This window comes from Mesoplodon bidens (assembly GCF_964165515.1).
Source record: "Mesoplodon bidens genome assembly, chromosome: 14".
Lineage (NCBI taxonomy): Eukaryota > Metazoa > Chordata > Mammalia > Artiodactyla > Ziphiidae > Mesoplodon > Mesoplodon bidens.
Window position 1 is genome coordinate 82,696,514 of NC_138170.1, and position 18,704 is coordinate 82,715,217.

General features: G+C 49.3%; 1 protein-coding gene across 4 annotated transcripts in view; it reads right to left on the reverse strand.

Moving 5' to 3' along the window:
• The window catches only part of ASAP2 (ArfGAP with SH3 domain, ankyrin repeat and PH domain 2), a 157,564-nt gene extending 139,895 nt beyond the window's left edge, over nt 1-17,669 (reverse strand). For all 4 annotated transcript variants that reach the window (XM_081253973.1, XM_081253972.1, XM_081253975.1 and 1 more), the window contains exon 1: nt 17,455-17,669. In XM_081253973.1, the coding sequence (XP_081110099.1) occupies nt 17,455-17,580 (126 nt within the window). In that variant the 5' untranslated portion in view covers nt 17,581-17,669. The remainder of the gene's footprint in view (nt 1-17,454) is intronic.
• Between the last annotated feature and the right edge of the window lie 1,035 nt (nt 17,670-18,704).

Here is an 18,704-nt window from a genome sequence, read left to right on the forward strand (position 1 = left end):
GACCGCTCCTGTGGGAGGGCCTGGGGGGTCGGACACCGCTGGACACAGGCTGCAGAACACCAGGCCCCCTTCTGAGTGCCCCCATAACAAAGGGCTGAAGGCTACAGCACAGGCCAGGTGCCCTAAAATTGCAGGAGATGCAGCTAATGGAGGCTACTAGTGGTAAGTGGAAACTCCTCAGGCACAGGAGGGCTGGAGAAGACCCCAGAAGCTAAATGGGTGGGATCACAGGTCCACAGGGGGAGGAAGGCCTCTGCCATCTGGAGTCCCCAGCACCCGACTCTCTCCCCAGGGAGCAGAAGTGAGCACCCTGCCTCGGCCTGCGCACCAACCCTCCCCACCGTCCCCTGGCGCCCAGGCTGGGCTCCGCCGACAACCGTCCTGTCCCAGCCCACCCTGCAGGCTTCCGAGGTGTGTATGGATCCCTCCCCTGGGCCAGGCAGGAGAAGGGCCCAGCTCCCTGACCAAGAGTGCCCGTCTGCAATCTGTCTCCAGACCACCAGGCAATTTTCGCCCCTGGGGTGAGAGCTGAGCCAGGCGGCCTCCGGAAAGGCCAGGCCGGTGATGTCAGGCAAGGGAAAAGCAGGTTTCTAGGCGGCTGACATTGCAGTGGACTGGGCAGCAGGTTCCTTTGTTTTCCTCCAGGCTCCTGGAGTCCTCCCTCCCACTCAGATTCGTCCCTGGGGCCAGGAGGCCAGTCTGAAGAGGGAAAGGAGAGGGGAGAGCGATCCTCCTGTGGCAGCCAAGGAAGATGTTCTGGCAGAGGCCGGAGGTCAGAACAGGACAATGCGAGCGCTGCTTGCCCTGCCACCTCCCCTCTACGCTGAAGCCACGCAGCAGGCAGGCTGGAAGATGCCTTCGAAGTCATAAATGGACATCCTCGGATCAAGAAAGAAGGCAAAAGGCATTTAGAGGAAAAAGGCTCAAGCGGGGTGGCAGGCAGACGTGTGCTGAGTCCTGCATGGCCTAAGAGAGAGGACCCTGCCCACTTCATACACATCTGAGTGGTTACTATGCACGTGCGCACGCAGGTATATAATGTGCTTCCGATAAAATAAATACTGAATAAATTAACTAGTGGTCGGTCTTTTATTTTTAAATGGTAGGTTCCTTAAGGGTAGAGACAAAATTATGTTTTTAATACTTTAGTATAATGCTCGCAGCATTATCATTCTCTGCATGTGTGGCCAGCTGCCAAAGGTCAAATACTCAACCTCGGAGGCCCTACTACCGGCCAGGCACTGGGGGTGAGACACCCTCTCAAGCAAGCACACGCCGAACAACAACCCTGCCGTCAAGGAGCTCCTCTCCACCGCTCGTCCCTGATGCCTTCCCCCGCCCTCTCCCTGGTGGAGTCCCTGTTCCTCCTTCCCCCCCACTCATGAGCACCTCTGAGGCAGGAACTCTGCAGTCCAGGGCCTGGGACAGAGCCCGGTGCTCTACAAGTGTAATGAAGGAAGGAGTTAAAGCCTGAACCAACCAACCACCAACCAACCGACCTTAGGAGGTGGCCGAAACCAGAAGAGGAGTCCCCATCTGACTACCCTGTGATGTACCTTCCTTTGTACTCCCAAAGCCCTAATCCAGGCCACAGTGACTGCTTCCCCGGGCAGTGGCCGACGCTTCGCTACTGGGCTCCCTGCACTGGGTCCTTCTCCCCTTTGACCCTCTCACCGCTGTCCCCCGTCCCCGCCATGCCAAGTCAGTCTGCCTTAAACCCAGCTTCTGCTCATTTCACTCCCCTACTCAAAAGCCTTGGGTATTTCCCTACAACCTTGGGCAGAAAAGGCTACTTCCACAGGTAGCGAGTACAGGGATGTTTCAGGCAGGGGCTGTGTGACACGTGGACCACTGTTCCAAGCAACCCGAAGGCTCTACACCCCCTAACCTTCTGTCGGTTCAGTCCAGACAGACTCTCTACAGTCACACCCTACCTTCTCCCCTAGGGGTAGGAACACTTTTTCTATAAAGGGCCCGACAGTAAATATTTTAGGCTTCGCAGGCCACATACACACAGTCTCTGTTGTATATTCTTCAGATTTGGGGGTTTTTTTCTTTATAACTCTTTTTAAACCGCAAATACCACCTTTATTTCAGTTTACTTTGTTTTTTGTTTTTGTTTTTTTGCATACAAAAACAGGGTGGACTGTAGTTTGCCAACCTCTGCCCTGACCAAACAGGGACAACCCTGAGAGCCCTGAACCCAACTTGCATTGTTTCAACTTACCCACCTCAGTAGAGCTACAGCCTCCTTTGTCCCGCTCCCTGATGAGACCCCTGCTCTACAGAAGCAAGCAGGCACTGAGGAGGAAGCCAGGGCCGCCCCCCGCACCAGGGAGGACCTACAGCTGTTGCAGACCACCACACTGCACAGCTGCAGCACGCTTTACTCCAAGCATCAGACAGCCCAGGTCTGCCCCAATGATGGGTGGGTGGGTGGATGGTCAGATGGATGCATCGATCCATAGACGGATCAACCAATTCATGGATCAATGGATGGACAGGTGGACCAAAAACTGCTTTAGAGGAACTGCTTTAAGAATTCAGAGAAGAAAGTGGTTCTGATGGACTGGGGAATGCCAGGGAAGCCTTTACAGAATAAAAAAGACATAATGTATTTTTCAGTGAAGAAACTAGATATTAGGGTGCTTTACAGAGTGGAGATTTTGGTAATTCTTAAAGAGATTTTCCTGTTTCAAAGGATAAACATGACAATCTTGATTTTTCAAATCAAAACGAATTTACTGCTAAACATGCAGCAAGTGTTTTGAAGGTTAAGATATAAAATCACAGAAACAGAAAGATTACCTAGGCCTTCAACATTCGACAGACATTTTCTGAGAACTGTGTGCTGGGAACCATGTTGGGCTCTGAGGATTCAAAGAGAAGCAACACTTAATCCGAGGCACACTCAGTCTGGCGTGAGGGTCCAAAAGGAAAACTAACTGCAAGCAGGCGTAACTTTGGATTGTGAGGCTCCCTCACCCCAAAAAGGAAATGCCAAGATACTCTGAAGCCAGCCAGTAAGCCTCGCGCCCCTGAACAGCAGACACATAGGAGCCAAGGGCTGTCCTCACTTAAGTCTATGTGTCCCGGAAAGAGGTTTCCACATCATTCTGCTAGAGCCCAAACCCCATCCTGAAAGATGCCCTAAATGCCGCATTTGGGCCAACACCAAAGGAAAGAGTTGTTTCCACGTAATTTAATTTTCTCAGTGAACTAAAAGTAATCAAAATTACACAGCGAAACTCAAAACCTATTTTCATGCAAACTCTCCTCAATGGATTACGTGCTTCCCTCTGCCCGACACAGCAGAGTACTGATTCGAACTCTTCTTAAACCTGCTGCTGTGTGAAGACCCTCGGGGATGCCTAGAGCAGGGGCAGCTCCACACTTCTGAGTCCAATTTTCTCTTTTCCTCCCTTTCACTGGCCTCAGCTGTTGAGCGCTGGTCCCTGCCATTTCTATTTCACTACATGGTCTTTTCCAGAACCCCGAGGATGACCATGACCTACAGAGAAACAAGATGGGCTTTAGAGCAGCTACTTACACAGGGTTTTTTTTTCTGTTTACCACCAAGTTCTAACACATGCCTACCATCGGCTTCAACCACCCAACCTAACAGTACCTTTTTCTTTGGAAAAACAGTAACAAATTTCTGAAACACACATCAGCTGACACTGCTACTCCCTAATTCAAACCAAAATCTAACCAACTGTCAGAACGCCTATACCAGCTCATGGTTTATCAGGGACAGGAATCAAGCCCTGAACCTGATACACCAGGCCTCACTGGCTTTGTGCACAGACGCTCAGGGATCCAAGGAGGTTCATAAATTAAAAGAGCAAGTAAAACCGAAGCCCTCAAGGGAGTTCACATTAGCTGTGACTAAAGCAATTCTGTCATAAGATCAATCAAACCTCCTCTACTTTGCTCTGACCATAAAGAAGAAAACTGTACACTTCAAAAATTAAGCTCCTTCCACACTGTTACAGAAGACAATAAATCATTTTTAAAAGAACAATAAACCCAGTTCTGGAAAACTGAGGGGAGGCAGTGTGGTAGGAAAGGAAGCCAACTTTAAATGTCATCACCAAAGCAGCAGCTTACCGGGAAGGAAGGCCTCAGCCTGAAATCCCAGAGTAGAGCTTCCCTCCTGAGTCCCCTCTGGCTGGAATCTCCATTTTGAAAAGAAAGTACAGGGCCCCGAGGTTCTGAAAATACACTAAGGGAGTGAAGGTAAGAGAATGCAGGGGAAAAAAGAGGGGAGATGAGAATTTTAAGCTTTGGACACTGCCTAGACAGCAAACCCGTCCCCAAGGAAAAGGAACAGGAGCGTGGAGGAGGGAAGGGAGATGAAAAAGGTGCAAACCCGCCTGCCTACCTCACGATTTCCACTGTGCTCCACCCCTGCTGGTACCTCTTCTGAATGAGAAGCCTGCGGCTGGCAAGCTACAACCAAGGCAAACAAAAGCTACAGGTTCTGACAGCCCAACAGCCTGAGTAGTAAACACACCTCATTCCTATTGGCCACAAAAGAAAAACCAACAAGAGAATTTACAAGGCGAGAAGAAAACCAGGAATCTCAACAATTACCTCTTGTCAAGAAGCGAGCGGTCTCCACAGTGAACAAATCAAGGTGATGCTTATAGAAAGAGGCAAACAAAAAGCTGCTAACCGGAAAAAACAATGTGTTGTTCTGAGTTTGCTGTTGCAGAAACAGACAAGGCCTGGCCCTGCACTGGAAACCTCCCAGGTACCACCTTGGCCAGATGAGGCAAATGTCTGCAACCCAGTTATCCACGCAGGTGACATTTCCACTAATGGACTTTGCAACCAGAGACCAAGCCTCCAAGTGTTCCAATTTTCTCAGTATATTCAGAGCCCGAATGAGAACAAACAAAATAAATTAAATTTATTGCACCCCAATTCTGTGCAACCCATTGGCATTTAAAGATGATCAAGAACCGATCCAGCAATGAGGCAAAGAAAAGAAATAAAAAGTATTCAGGGCTTCCCTTGTGGCGCAGTGGTTGAGAGTCCGCCTGCCGATGCAGGGGACACGGGTTCGTGCCCCAGTCCGGGAAGATCCCACATGCCGCGGAGCGGCTAGGCCCATGAGCCACGGCCACTGAGCCTGCGCGTCCGGAGCCTGTGCTCCACAACGGGAGAGGCCACAACAGTGAGAGGCCCGCATACCGCAAAAAAAAAAAAAGTAGTATAAAAAGTATTCAGACTGTTAGGGAAGAAGTAAAACTACCTCTATTTGAAGATGACATGATCTTGTATACAGAAAATCCTAATACATACATACACACACGGCCCATTAGAGCTAATAAACAAGTTCACTAATATTGCAGGATATAAGATCAATACACAAAAATTAATTGTATTTCTATACCCTAGCAATGAATAATCCAGAAATGAAATTAAGAAAACAGTTCCATTTACAACAGCATCAAGAAGAATAAAATACTTGGGATTAGCAGATGCAAACTATTATATATAGAATGCATAAACAATAAGGTCCTACTGTATAGCACAGGGAAAACTATAGTCAATATCCTGTAATAAACCATAATGGAAAAGAAGAAAATACTAAGGAATAAATTTAACAAAACTTGTACACTGAAAACTACAAAATATCATTAAAAGAAATTAAACACTTAGTAAGTGGAAAAACATCCTACCATCATAGACTGGATGATATTAAGATGTCCACAGTCCCCAAGTTAATCTACAGATTCAAAGCAATCCCCATCAAAAGCCCAGCTGGCTTTTTTTTTTTTTTTTTTTTGCAATAATTGACAAGTTGATCTTGAAATTCATATGGTAACAGGGACCCTGAATGGCCAAAACAATTCTGGAAAAGAAAACAAAGTTGGAGGACTCACACTTCCTGATTTCAACACTTACCATAAGCCCAGCATAAGGATAAAATCAGTGGATAGAACTGAGAGTGCAGAAATAAACCCATACATCAAACTTCAACTGATTTTCGAAAAGGGTGCCAAAAGTATTCAATGGGGAAGGAATACTCTTTTCAACAAATGGTGTTGGGACAATTAGATATTCACGTGCAAAAGAATAAAGCTGGAATCCTACCTCATATCATATCCCTACCTACCTCACAAAAAAACTCAAAATGGATCAAGGACTTCAATGTAAGGGCTAAAACTTTAAAACTCTTAGAAGAATATGTAGGTGTGTATCTTTGTGACCTTATATTAGTAACAGTTTCTTAGGTATGACAACAAAAGCACAAGCAACCAAAGGAAAAACAGATATTCTGGACTTCATCAAATTAAAAACTTCTGTGCTTCAAAGGACACCATCAAGGGGGTGAAAATAGGAGAAAGTGTCTGCAAATCATGTATTTGTTAAGACTCTAATTTCTAGAATATATAAAGAGCTCTTACAATTTAACAGTAAAAAAAAACAACAAATAATCCAATACTAAGATGGGCAAAGGATTTAAATAGGTATTTCTCCAAAGAAGATATACAAATGGCCACAGGCGCGTGAAACAATGCTCAACACCACTAGTAATCAATCAGGGAAATGCAAGTCAATCCAGGAGAGATCACTGCATATCCACTAGGATGGCTACAATCAAAAAGACAGACAGTAACAAGTGCTGAAAAGGATGTGAAGAAAATGGCACCCTATACACTGCTGCTGCTGCTGGGAATGTAAAGTGGTGCAGCTTCTTTACATCATATTCTGACAGTTCCTCAAAAAGTTAAACACAGTTACCATATGCCCCAGCAATCCCACGCCTAGATATATACCCAGAGAACTGAAAACATATGTCCACCCCAAAACTTGTACAAGAATAATCACAGCAGCATTTTTCATAATAGACAAAAACAACCCAGACATAATAGACATAAACATAATAGACAAAAACATCTGGAAACAACCCAGATGTCTATCAGCTGATGAATGGATAAACAAAATGTCATATATACATACAATGGAATATTATTCAGCCAGAAAAAAAGGAGTAAGGTACAGAATCATACCACAACTTGGATGAGCCTTGAAAACATGATGCTAAGTGAAAGAAGCCAGACACACAAGGCCACAAACTGTATGATTCCGTTACATGAATTCCATTACACGAAATGTCCAGAATAGGCAAATCTATAGAGGAGGAAAGTCGATTAGTGGTTGTCAGGGATTGAGGGAGAGGGAAATGGGGAGTGACTGCTAATGGGCATGGGGTTTTCCATCAGGGTGATGAAAATGTTCTGGAATTGGGGACTTCCCTGGTGGCGCAGTGGTTAAGAATCCGCCTGCCAATGCAGGGGACACGGGTTTGAGCCCTGGTCCGGGAAGACCCCACATGCCGCGGAGCAGCTAAGCCCGTGCACCACAACTACTGAGCCTGCGCTCTAGAGCCCATGAGCCACAACTACTGAGCCTGCGAGCCACAACTACTGAAGCCCAGGCGCCTAGAGCCCGTGCTCCGCAACAAGAGAAGCCACCACAATGAGAAGCCTGCACACCGCAACAAACAGCAGCCCCCGCTCACCGCAACTAGAGAAAGCCCGTGCGCAGCAACGAAGACCCAACGCAGCCAAAAATAAATAAATTAACTAATTTTTAAAAATGTTCTGGAATTGGATACAGGTGATAGCTGAACAATTCTGTGAATATACTAAAAAAATCACGAATTAGACACTTTAAAATGGTATATTTTATGGTATGTGAATTGTATCTCAATTTTTTAAAAAAGCAACAACAAAAATAAGCACCTGAGGAAACCACAGAAAGGTTCTTTTTTTAATCAACTTGATTAACTCATAACCTATACGTTTTTTCAGGACTAAGAACCAGCCATTCGTTGCCGATTTTTATTCCCACCATTTATTCTAGTGTCTTTTCAAACTGAATGTATGTGATACAAAGAACCAGGAGATTTTCAGGCTGGAGAGGGTAGTCGGAGATCAACTAGTCCAAACACCTCATTTAAGAGATACTACATCCAGGGCAGTGACTTGCTCAAGGTCATACAGCAAGGTGGAGACCACATCGGAACTGGAATCGACTCTTCTAACCCCTTGGCTAGTGCTTTTCCCACGCCACCATATTAACACAACCAAATCCACAGGGCTTCATAATAGCACGTCTTCCAGTGATGAAATACTGGCTCCCCCTAAGCCTAGGGAAAAGCTCTTGGAACCCTGATGTCAGAAAATCAGTATTTACTTAAAATTCAACAGTCCAAATTATTTAGTGATCGCCAAACCCTGTGATCGTTAACACAATCTTTTCACCAGAGAAGCAAAGCAGAACAGAGCTGTGATCGAGAGACCAAGGCACGCACCTGGAAAGACAGCTCAAGGTGAGACGGGTAGCGCACTTCAGAGCCCCATTTGTCCCAAACTTAAACTAGCGATGCACCCAATGAAATTCCAGCTCATGGGCCAACCACCATATCGACTCCAGTGGTATTTTGTGGGAGGGAATCTTTAAAGGGGGAGTAGAGAAGAAAGGGTTGTTTTCACCTCTAGTCTCTTGAAAAGTATAAATACGAATGGCCAGCAGAAAGTGGAGGAGGTGGTCAGAAAAAGTAAAGGGTGGCACGAGGCAGGTGAACTGTGCTGCAGACACAGAATGTTAGGAAATGTCTCATCTACCCTCCACTTTACAAGTGAGGCCACTGAGCCTGGACCCGTGAAATCAGCTGCCCAAGGCCCAGCACCTGGGTAGCTAACAGGTCAGGGCTATCAGAGGAATAAATACAGCACAAAGACTTAACATGTCCCTTCCTCTCAGAATCTCCCCAAAGTTCCCTAACTGGCAGCAGGGTGCCAACACCTCACGGAGACTGCCTAGACAAGCCACACCTGTGATTCCCCCTTCAGCGGTCGCCTCTCCAAACACAGATCTGCTGACACGGAGGGAACAGTGCATGGACCTGATCCCTGGCTACGTGGCTCTGGAGTCCTTTACAAGCAGCTTTGATGGTGTCCTCAGTCCCTCAGCTCTGAGGGGGAGGGTGGGGAGGCAGATGTACCTTTCTAACTCACTCCAAAACAGTTAAGGCCATTTAATAAACACCTCTGAGGCTAAGTACCTCCCCAGGAGTTAGAGTCTGATGACCTAGGTCGACAACTATCAACCTGCACTAAAGAAGCCCAGAGAAACACCTGAAGAGGGAACTTCACGGGCAATAGAGATCCCAGCAGGAGACCGTCAGGTGAGGCATTAAAGGGCCAGCAGGAGGAACACCCCTATGCACACAGGTAAATCTCAGCTAGGACTAGGACTAGCTAGGACTCCTGGTTCTATCAACCGCTAATTCCGGGGCGGGCTGGCTACCTGCAGTCATGGAACTTGTCTGAGCCTCGGTTTCTTCAACTATGAAATAGAGATAACAGGATCTACAGCAGATAGGATAGGGGAAAGGATTCAGCAAGCAAAACAAGCAATTTAAAACACAGCACAGCCCTTAACCCAGAAGTAGGGCTGGTGTTAAAAACAAACACAAAACCTCTATTAAGATTTCTTCTGGGAAACTAGGGAAAGAGGCCCCCAAATCCGGGTCACCTGGCTAGAATCCTAGACGCCGAGGGAATTCACCATTAGAGGGAACCGTCTTCACCAGCCAGCCGACTTGACTGCGAGCATCTGTGTATAAAATCACCCTGACAAAGCCATCTTCAGCACCGCGTGGAGATATGATGTCATTAATAATCCCGTTAGTAGGGCAGGCCTCCTGCCAGGGTGTGAGCAATGCCCGGGGCCACTCGGAACTGCAGGGCTGGGCATGTCGGCAGAGCGGTGAAGAGAGTAACGAGGAACCATTTCTGCAGCAACACGGACAGAGGAGGCAGAGAGGAAACAGTGGCAGCAAGGGTTCTTCAGAAGCATCCACTCAGGAAACGCAGTAGATGCATCACAGTGCAAGGCAGCAAGAGAGGGGTCCTGCTGGTCACAGAGCCATCAACATGGAGGGCCTTTTCCGGTCCAGGCTCTACAGAGGCAGTTGGCGGCTACAGGAGCAGACTCTCTCGTGTCCAAACGCTTGAGTTTGAATCCTGGCTCTGCCACGTCCCAGCTCTGTGATCCTGGTACAGTGGCTCAGGTTCTCTGAGCCTTTCAGGGTTTTTGTAATCATCAAGCAAGTTAGGAGTTAATTCGTGTAAAGAACTTAAAGCATGCCTGCCACACAGGAAGCGCCCAATAAGTGCTAAAAGAAAAGGCAAGGAAAAAACAACAACAGGGACTGACAGGAACGCTTCAGTCATGCTGCAGATACCCCAAACACACTCATGCAAGAACAGCATCGTTTCAAACACGTAACCTCACCGAAAACACGACAGAACTCAAAGTCTGCCTTAGAGCTCTGGGCGGAAGGTACCTGTACCTCTATCACTTCACACCCAAGCTTGCCCCACAGAGCCAAGGACAGCGTACGACAAACCAGAAAAACGAGAAAGGTAAAAGTAGGAGAAGTGGCGGCCCAGCTCAGGGTCCTAACTACAGGACCCATCAGATGCAGGTCACAGTGTTGCTGAACGCCAAGGCATGCATGAAGGTATGAACTAAGCCAGGACCACGTGAGAAACTGCCAAGCCCTGACCTTGAAAAAATGCAGAGAGCACCATGGCTGTCAAACCACAACTGACAGCTTTACCCTCCACCCCTAGTTCCTCTAAGCACCTTTACTACTGGATAACTATAACACTGGCTTCAGGTGTCACCCCTCTCTGCTCAACTCGAAGAACCAACTCATCACAATGACGGTATAATTATGAAGCTTGTTTAAGGAGCACTGTTGCAGAGTCACTCACTCACCCACTCACTGCAAAATACAATTAACTAAAGCAGTCTTACCAATAAGCCTGAAATTCTTAGCCTGAATTCAGGGGGGTCCATAAACTTGGGTTGGAAAAAAGAATTACATCTGGATTTCATGAGCCCCCAAATGAAATTTAGCGTTTCCCTCAATTATAAATGTAAGCAACACACCGTGGTAGTATTAGCAGTACCTACGACTCCAACAAAAGATATACTTATAGGGCTTCCCTGGTGGCGCAGTGGTTGAGAGTCTGCCTGCCGATGCAGGGGACGCGGGTTCGTGCCCTGGTCCGGGAAGATCCCACATGCCGCGGAGCAGCTGGGCCCGCGAGCCATGGCCGCTGAGGTCCGGAGCCTGTGCTCCGCAACGGGAGAGGCCAAAGCGGTGAGAGGCCTGCATACCGCAAAAAAAAAAAAAAAAAAAAGGGCTAAAAGGATAAACACTAACTGCACACAAAAGATGAGAAAATAAGTGCTTTATGGGGAAGGAGCTCGTCCCACCCACTTTTCCATCACTGGCCCCTGGTGGTAACAAAATACTGGTAGATGCCCATGCACATTTACAAATCAAGAAACCCAACACAACCAAATACAAATAAAAATACAGCCCAAGCATTTCAGCTCTCGTTGATAGTCCATATATTCCACATCGTCCACATGATAAAACGATAATGGTACAAAAGTACCTGGAAGGGCCCTGGCAACCACTTGAAGGCCACGTGACACAGAAAGTACAGGCAAAGAAGGCAGTTTCCTATGGTGGTAGGACTAGGTGAATTCACCACCTCTTTGTAGTGGGAAAGAGGAGTGTTTAGGGAGCTGAATGGGGACAGTATCCCAGGCATCGACACAGCTAAGAAAGCGTCACCTGCTATCGTCTGCCTACAGCAGACGAGAGAAGCAGACATACCCCGCCGGCTCTGTCTACACAACTCTGCTTAATCTCTCCCTTCCCTTGTCGGTGTCTGCAGAAAACAAAATGAATATCCAGCACTGGCCCCAACACAAGTTCTACAGCCAGTCATGCTGAGCAGCACACAGCCGGCCTTGATACCAACACTAAGTAGCTCCAGAGAGTGTCAGCTTTGCTGCAGGGACACCAGGAGGCCCGTTCTTCAAGTGCCCGAGTGAACTGAGCCTGGCCTCTGCCTTTGCTGGGACGGGAGCCCTGCTCTGTCCCTCTCGCCCCACAGCACAGACAACACAGAGGGTCTCCATCGGACCTCTCGTCACCCCCACTGCTACCACCTAGGCCACGACGTTCTTGCCTGGATGACCCCCGGGCCCCAACTGGTCCCCCTCTTTTCTCTCATGCGCGGCCCATCTATTCTCTCTGGAGCAACCACCGGGAAAGGTTTAAAATGTAAATCAGATCAAGCCCTCCAATGGCTTCCCACCATGCTAGAACAAACTCCAATTCCCTCCCAAGACCCAGAAGGCCTCCTGTGACCTGGCCCTGCCTGGCCCTCACCCTCTCCCATGCCCACTTCTCTCCTCCGACGGGGCCTGAGCCAGGCACATCTTAGGGCCTTTGCACGTGCTGATCTCCCCTGGCTACTTCCTCACTGCCTTCTGGGCTCTGCTCTAATGCCACCTCTTCGGAGAGGCCTTTCCTGATTTCAGTTTCCTGCCTCCAGAGTCACATGCTATTCCTGTATTCTGTGTAACTTTTCTTCAGAGCACTTATCACTACCCGACATTACATTACTGCAGTGATTATCAACTCCATTTAGGGAGTGGCTTTAAAAACTGCCAATGCTTCAGGCCCCACCCAAACTAATTAAGTCAGAATTTCATGGAGTGGGCCAGGCATCTCTATTCTACAAGCCCCCAGCAAGTGATTCTAATGTGCCGCCAGGATTAGAACAGTGCTTCTCAAACGTTAATGTGCATATAATGCACCTGGAGATGTTATTAAACCGTCAAAAGGTGGGATTTGACAGTCTGCGTTTCTAACAAGCTTCCAGGTGATGCCAATGCAGCTGGTCAGTGGACCCTTCTCTGAGTTGCAAGCGTCTAAAAAGCACTGTCTAGCAGAACTTTCTGCAATGAGGAAAATGTTCTAAACCTACGCTGTCGAATGCACATGTGCTTTATTAGCACTTGAAATGTGGCTAGGGCAGCTGAGAAACTGAATGGTTAATTTTAGGCTACCACATTGGACAGTGCAAGTCTAGAATGTATGTGCTCCACAAAGAAAGGCATCAGGGCCTGGCCATGTGGAGGGTAAGAATCAAGGATTATTCCAAATTCGTGGCCTGAGCAGCCCTCTGTGGATTGGCTATGAAAATCCAACCAGAGGCCTAGACGGCCACCGCCTCAGGAGTGGATCAATATTTACCTAAGGCTGGGAGGCAGATACAAGAGACTACATTGAGGTACCTTAGTAATTAAAGCATGTGGTAAGCCACAGATGACTACCTTGACTTCAAGACTCAACTGCACATCATCATGCAAGGCCCTCCTCCTAACCATGGCCCCAGGCACACCTGACCACTCCCATCCCTAGGCATCCATGATTCTGGACAGTCTTGTGGTTACGGCCTCACCACGTTTTACTGCATTGATTTGTTTATAGGATATCTGTCTCTCCCACTAAGCTTCAGGTTGCTTCAAAGACAATGCATGCCTCTTGGGAATTCTACTCCCATCACCTAGCACACAGCAGCACTTAATAAATACTGAATGAATGACAGGGCCTGGAACCCACCACGAACAGCATTAGTACTTTTACTGTTAATCACAAGAAAGAGAGAAATTGAATGGGGGGGGCGGAGAATGGGGATCACATAAGAAGAGATCATTCCCTCCTTGAATGACTCGAACATTTCCAGACACCTATATCCAGATTACAGGACACAGCGTAACAAGGTGGCCCTGTCTGATCCATAGAGGCTCATTTCCGAAAATAAGAAGGGACCGGGCAAGCAGATGATGTCCTTCTGACAATAAATCTAAAATCTGTTAGTCTGGGATGTGGAAGCGCTGTTTTTCAAACAAGTCACAAAGGGCTAAGATTCAGAATCACACTCTTGCCTAAAAAGTACGTAGGCCGTAGGCTGGGTTCCCACCAATGACTGCTGGGAGGGGCTTCTGGCCCCAAGGACAGCAAGGCCCCTGGGAGTCTGTGCAGCCCAGATGCTCATTCTACCCCGCAGTTAGAACCCTGTGCTTGTGACAGCAATGAGATTTCCAAGGCAACCAAGGACAACAGAGTGGAGAATTATGGCCCGGAAGGAAGTAGATTAAATTTTAATACTCACGAGTCAACATCAAATTTATTTTTAAAACTACATATCTGACAAAGCCAAATAAGCAAGACAGAATGGATGATGCTCTAAAGGAGGGTCTAACTATGAATATCCCACAAATGTATACAATTCTTCCCTATTTTGAGAATATTTCAAAGAGCTCAGGGACTCAAAGAAACTGAGACAGCAATAAAAAACCCCAAAAGTGGGGAGAGGAGGGTTTTCAGATTCAGCCACAACTACTTATTTTGTTCCATTGTTTCCAAAAACACAGGGCAGGTTCCAGTTGATGCACCAGACTTTGCTAAAATTGTGCAAAACAATCACTTCACCAAGAGAAAGTGATCATCACAAAGTGAAAATTTTAAAACACAGCTATATGCTGACCTGCTGCCAAGACAACAAACTGGTTAAAAAACAAGCAACAGTGAACAGACATATAGTAGTTTTCCATTCACTTAATCATTCAACCATTCCTTTCCCTTACTCCCCCACCCCCACCCCATGTAAATCCCACCTTGGGGGGGGGGGCAAACACCCTCATCAGGTTCTATCGATTAACTATCATGTAATCTATAAAAGCAGTTAGCATTTAGTAAACCGGTTTTCTACCAGGTATTGTGCTGTGTATTATCTCATTAAACCCTCACAACCCTCTGAAGTAGACAGGTATTGTGATCAAGACTTTAAAGCCAAGGAAAATGAGAAAACATTAGGTAGCCCATCCAAGTTCACACAATTGCCCAGTGGTGGAGTGTGAACTTGAACCCAGGTCCATCTGACAAAGGAGTAATTTAGAGAATTCAGCATTATTAAAAGTAACAGAAAGCAGCATCATTTCGGAAAACAGCATGAAACCAAGTTCAAACTCTAGCTCTTCAACTTACTAGCTCTATAACCTTGAGCCAATTAACCTCGCTAAGCCTCAATTTCCTCATGTGTAAAGCAGGGATGAGGAATAAATACAACAGATGTGAGGTTCATAGTACAGGGTAGGGATCCATTAGCTACCCATAGTCCAGCTACAGGTGTACATATCAAAAAAAAAAACTTACACTTCAGTAGTAGCACGATTTTTAGCAGACATAACCTATCTTGGAAATAATAGGTTCACAAACATTAACCAGTTTAAAATTAGTTTACTAATTCTATGACACGTTTGTTTAAACACAGGACCAAGGACTTGAAAATTTTAAATTTATTTATATTTAAATTTATTTGTCACAATACCCACCCTCATGTCTCATTTCAGTATGAAGAGTAGATGCTTGTTTAAAATCAAAACATGAGGGCATCACTGGTTAAATAAAACTGTTTCAAATTTAGTTCTCTCATAAATGTAAGCTCACATGTACCATTATCTTAGTATGTATACTGAATTTGCTTAAAGTGAGACAGACCTGTAATGATTGTTTTTTTTCATTTTTGAGACTTTAACCAATTCTTGTTCTTAGATGGCAACGTGGAGCAAGCTTGCAGTTTAGTAACATGACCAAATCCAGTCTCTCTTTAATCTGCTCAGTAACTGAGCTCTAGGGTAATCTCCTGCACAGCATACAAAAAGAGCTCTGGAATTACACAGTGCAAACTAAAATTAATCAGGAAAGGATATGCCAATTTTAATAGCAACTCCTATTTGCCTAGCTTTCCAGCACCTGCCAGTGTTAGTAATATTTAACTGACAAACTTCAGTAGGGAAAAGAAACAGAACTGTAAACACAATTAAGCTTTCTTTTTAAGGCACTGTGTATAAAGCTTCCTTCCCTTAAAAGAGATTCAGCTACCTCTTGGGCCGCAATCATTCCATAAACATTGTTAATGGTGTATTTTCAAAACATCGTGAAAATGTCTTCTTGCTTTTCAAGCAGCACTTCTGAAAAAACTTACTACGCTCATCCCCATCTGCCTCATTTGAAGGCATCATCTTGAAGCCTTGCTAATACAGGTAGAATTGAGTGATGTGGGATCACAGAGCTCACTACAAAAGGTTTACATTCAGCTCTCCTCTACAAAAAAAAGCGGGGGGGAGGAAGGAAGTGGGGAAGGAAGCCCTATACTATACTTAAAACACTCCCAATGTTGAATTTGCTACTTTTGATTTAGCCCATTATTGACTGTTTATGTCTACAAAGAAAAAAATTTCCATTTAGGGAAAACATTCTGTATTTTTTCTTCCCCAAGCAATTCCTAACAGCAGCTGCTTTGTTCAAGTGGGCAAAAACCTGAATGCCATCGCTTAATTTAAAGCTCTCTGGTGACCTCTCCTCACTCACTCTAGCCCAGTCATCTCCTTCTAAAATACCTACCATACCCCATTTTAAGAACGTAACTTGACATCCTGGCCATGAGGAATTTAATCATCGCTTCAACACTGGCACACGTGTGGCTGGTAAACCAGTTCCCTATTATGAACCAAGCACCTGACACAGTGTCTCTGACCCTCATAACCACCCTGGAAAGGATGCATTGCTAGTCTCGTTTGATAGGTAAGGAAAATGAGGGCAGAAAGGCGAGGAGCTGCCCCGAACCACAGTCGGCGGTGGCCCTGGACTCACGAACTCTGTCTGCCCTTCGGTCCCAGGCTGCTCTGACTGTCGCCTAAGCTTGCGGGTCCTAAGCGCTCTCTCCGCAGGATGTGCAGGGCTTACTAGTTAGCACTAGACGATGACTTTGCACCTTGACTAAAAGCAGGCCTTTTCCAGGCTGATGGGGGAGGGAGGCGTCCAGGGCTGCGAGCAGGTAAGACACACGTCCCCGGGGGTCAGCAAAGGCCTTTGGATCGGAAGCCCGGCTCGCCCACTCCTCCCCGGGCGCCGCGCGGCGCGGCACGGCGCGGGTCAGGCCTTCCTGACTAAGGTGTGCACACCTTTCCTGGGCAGCCGGGGTCCCCCGGACCGACCCAAGAGTCGTGCAGAGCGGGTCCCGGGCACACGGGCACCGCGCCGGGCAGGCTGGGGACAGGGGCACTCCACGCGCTGAGAGGGGGACGCTGGGGGGCCGCGGACAAGCCGACGACCCCGGCCACAGCGGCCGAGGGGTCCCCGCTCACCGCCGGCCCCGACTCTCAGGCCAAAGTTGGAGGCGCGGGGAGCGGGGGGGGACGGCGGGGGTGGGTACCGCCCGGCCCGGGGCCCCGCGAGGGGATGAGGGGCGGAGAGGGGGGTCTTAAAAAGGCCCAAGGTAGACAGCCGGCAGCCGTCTCCTCCGAGCCACCTCCACGGAACAAAGGGCTTGTTTCAGGCAGGGTTCGCCCAGCCACGTCCGGATCCTGAGGAAAAGAAACTTTTCCCGGGATGCGAGAGCCGGGCCCGGGGCGGGGGCGGGTTAGCGGGGCGCGGCGCTACCTGCGGCCGGAGCCGCCCGCCCGGCGAGGCCCGCCGGCGCCGCTCACCTCCTCGATGGCCGCCACCGTGTTCCGGCACTGCGCCGTGCGCGTGGTGAAGCTCGAGGCCGTGGGCGCCTTGTAGTCCTCATGGGTCTCGGCCACGAATTCCGACACGGAGATCTGGTCCGGCATCGCCTCAGAGCGCGGGCGGCCGGCCGCGGGGGAGCCGCCGCCTCAGCCGCCGCGAGGGCTCCGACCGGCCACTCGGACGCCGACGCCGCCGCCCTCGCCGCGCCCGCAGCTCGCCCGGCCGGCGGACAAAGGGAAGCGCCGCGGCGCGGGCCGCCGCCGCGGGAGCCGCACGAGCCGCCGCAGGGCGCGGGTCGGCAGCCCGCGGGGCCCGGCGGCGGGAGCAGGGGCCGCGCGCGCAGCCCCGCGCAGCTCGGGCCCGGCCCGTCCGCCTGCCGCGCCGAGGGCTCCGCTGCCTCCTGCCCTCCCGAGCGAGCCCCGAGGCGGACGCGCACAGCCGGCGGGAACTACCCGCCACCCAGCCGCGGGCCCCGAGCGCCTCCCGCGGAGAGGGGCGGGTCCGGGCCGGGGGCGGTGGCCGGCCGGGCGCGGGGCGGGGCGGCGCGGCGCGGAGGGCCGGGCCGCCAATCCGCGCGCTCGCCGCCGCCGCAGCCGCCGGGAAGCTGAGCCTGCAGGAAGGAAGGCGGCGCGCGCTCCGGCTCGCCGAGCCGCTCGCCCGCCGCTGCCGCGCGCCGCATTGTCTCGGTGTTCGGGCCCCCGCCGCGCGCCGGGGTTCCAGGGCGCGCCCTGCCGGGCCGGCGGGTCAGACGGGGCCGCGTCCCAGCTTCCCGTCACTCACTCCCACCCCGGGTCCGCGAGCGCGCGCGCAGGGTGCGCTTGACACCTCCCGGGCCGAGCCACCGTCCCCCCATCTCGTCCCCGCCCCACCCTCGGTCGTGGAACCCTTCTTGGTATCCCCCATAAACCGCCGGGAATGCCCGTCTGGGCGCGGGAGGAGGTGTGAGGAGCTCGCCCCCTGCAGGACCATGCGCGCCGCCTGGCAGATGCCTCCCGCGCCCCGCCCGGCAGCACCCGCCCGCCAGCTTGGGATTCGGTGACAGCCACGAGAAATGACCATAGAGTGAGTGCTTTTGTGCCATCCAATCCTCACGACCTTGTGAGGCCAGTAAAGACATGGTTACGTATTTTACGTAGAAGGGAGGCAAACGATGCTCCCGAGAGTAACTGAGTGGTCCAGTGGGCTTCATATCCAAGTTGGAGCGCTTCCGAGGGCTTAACAGGAGCCC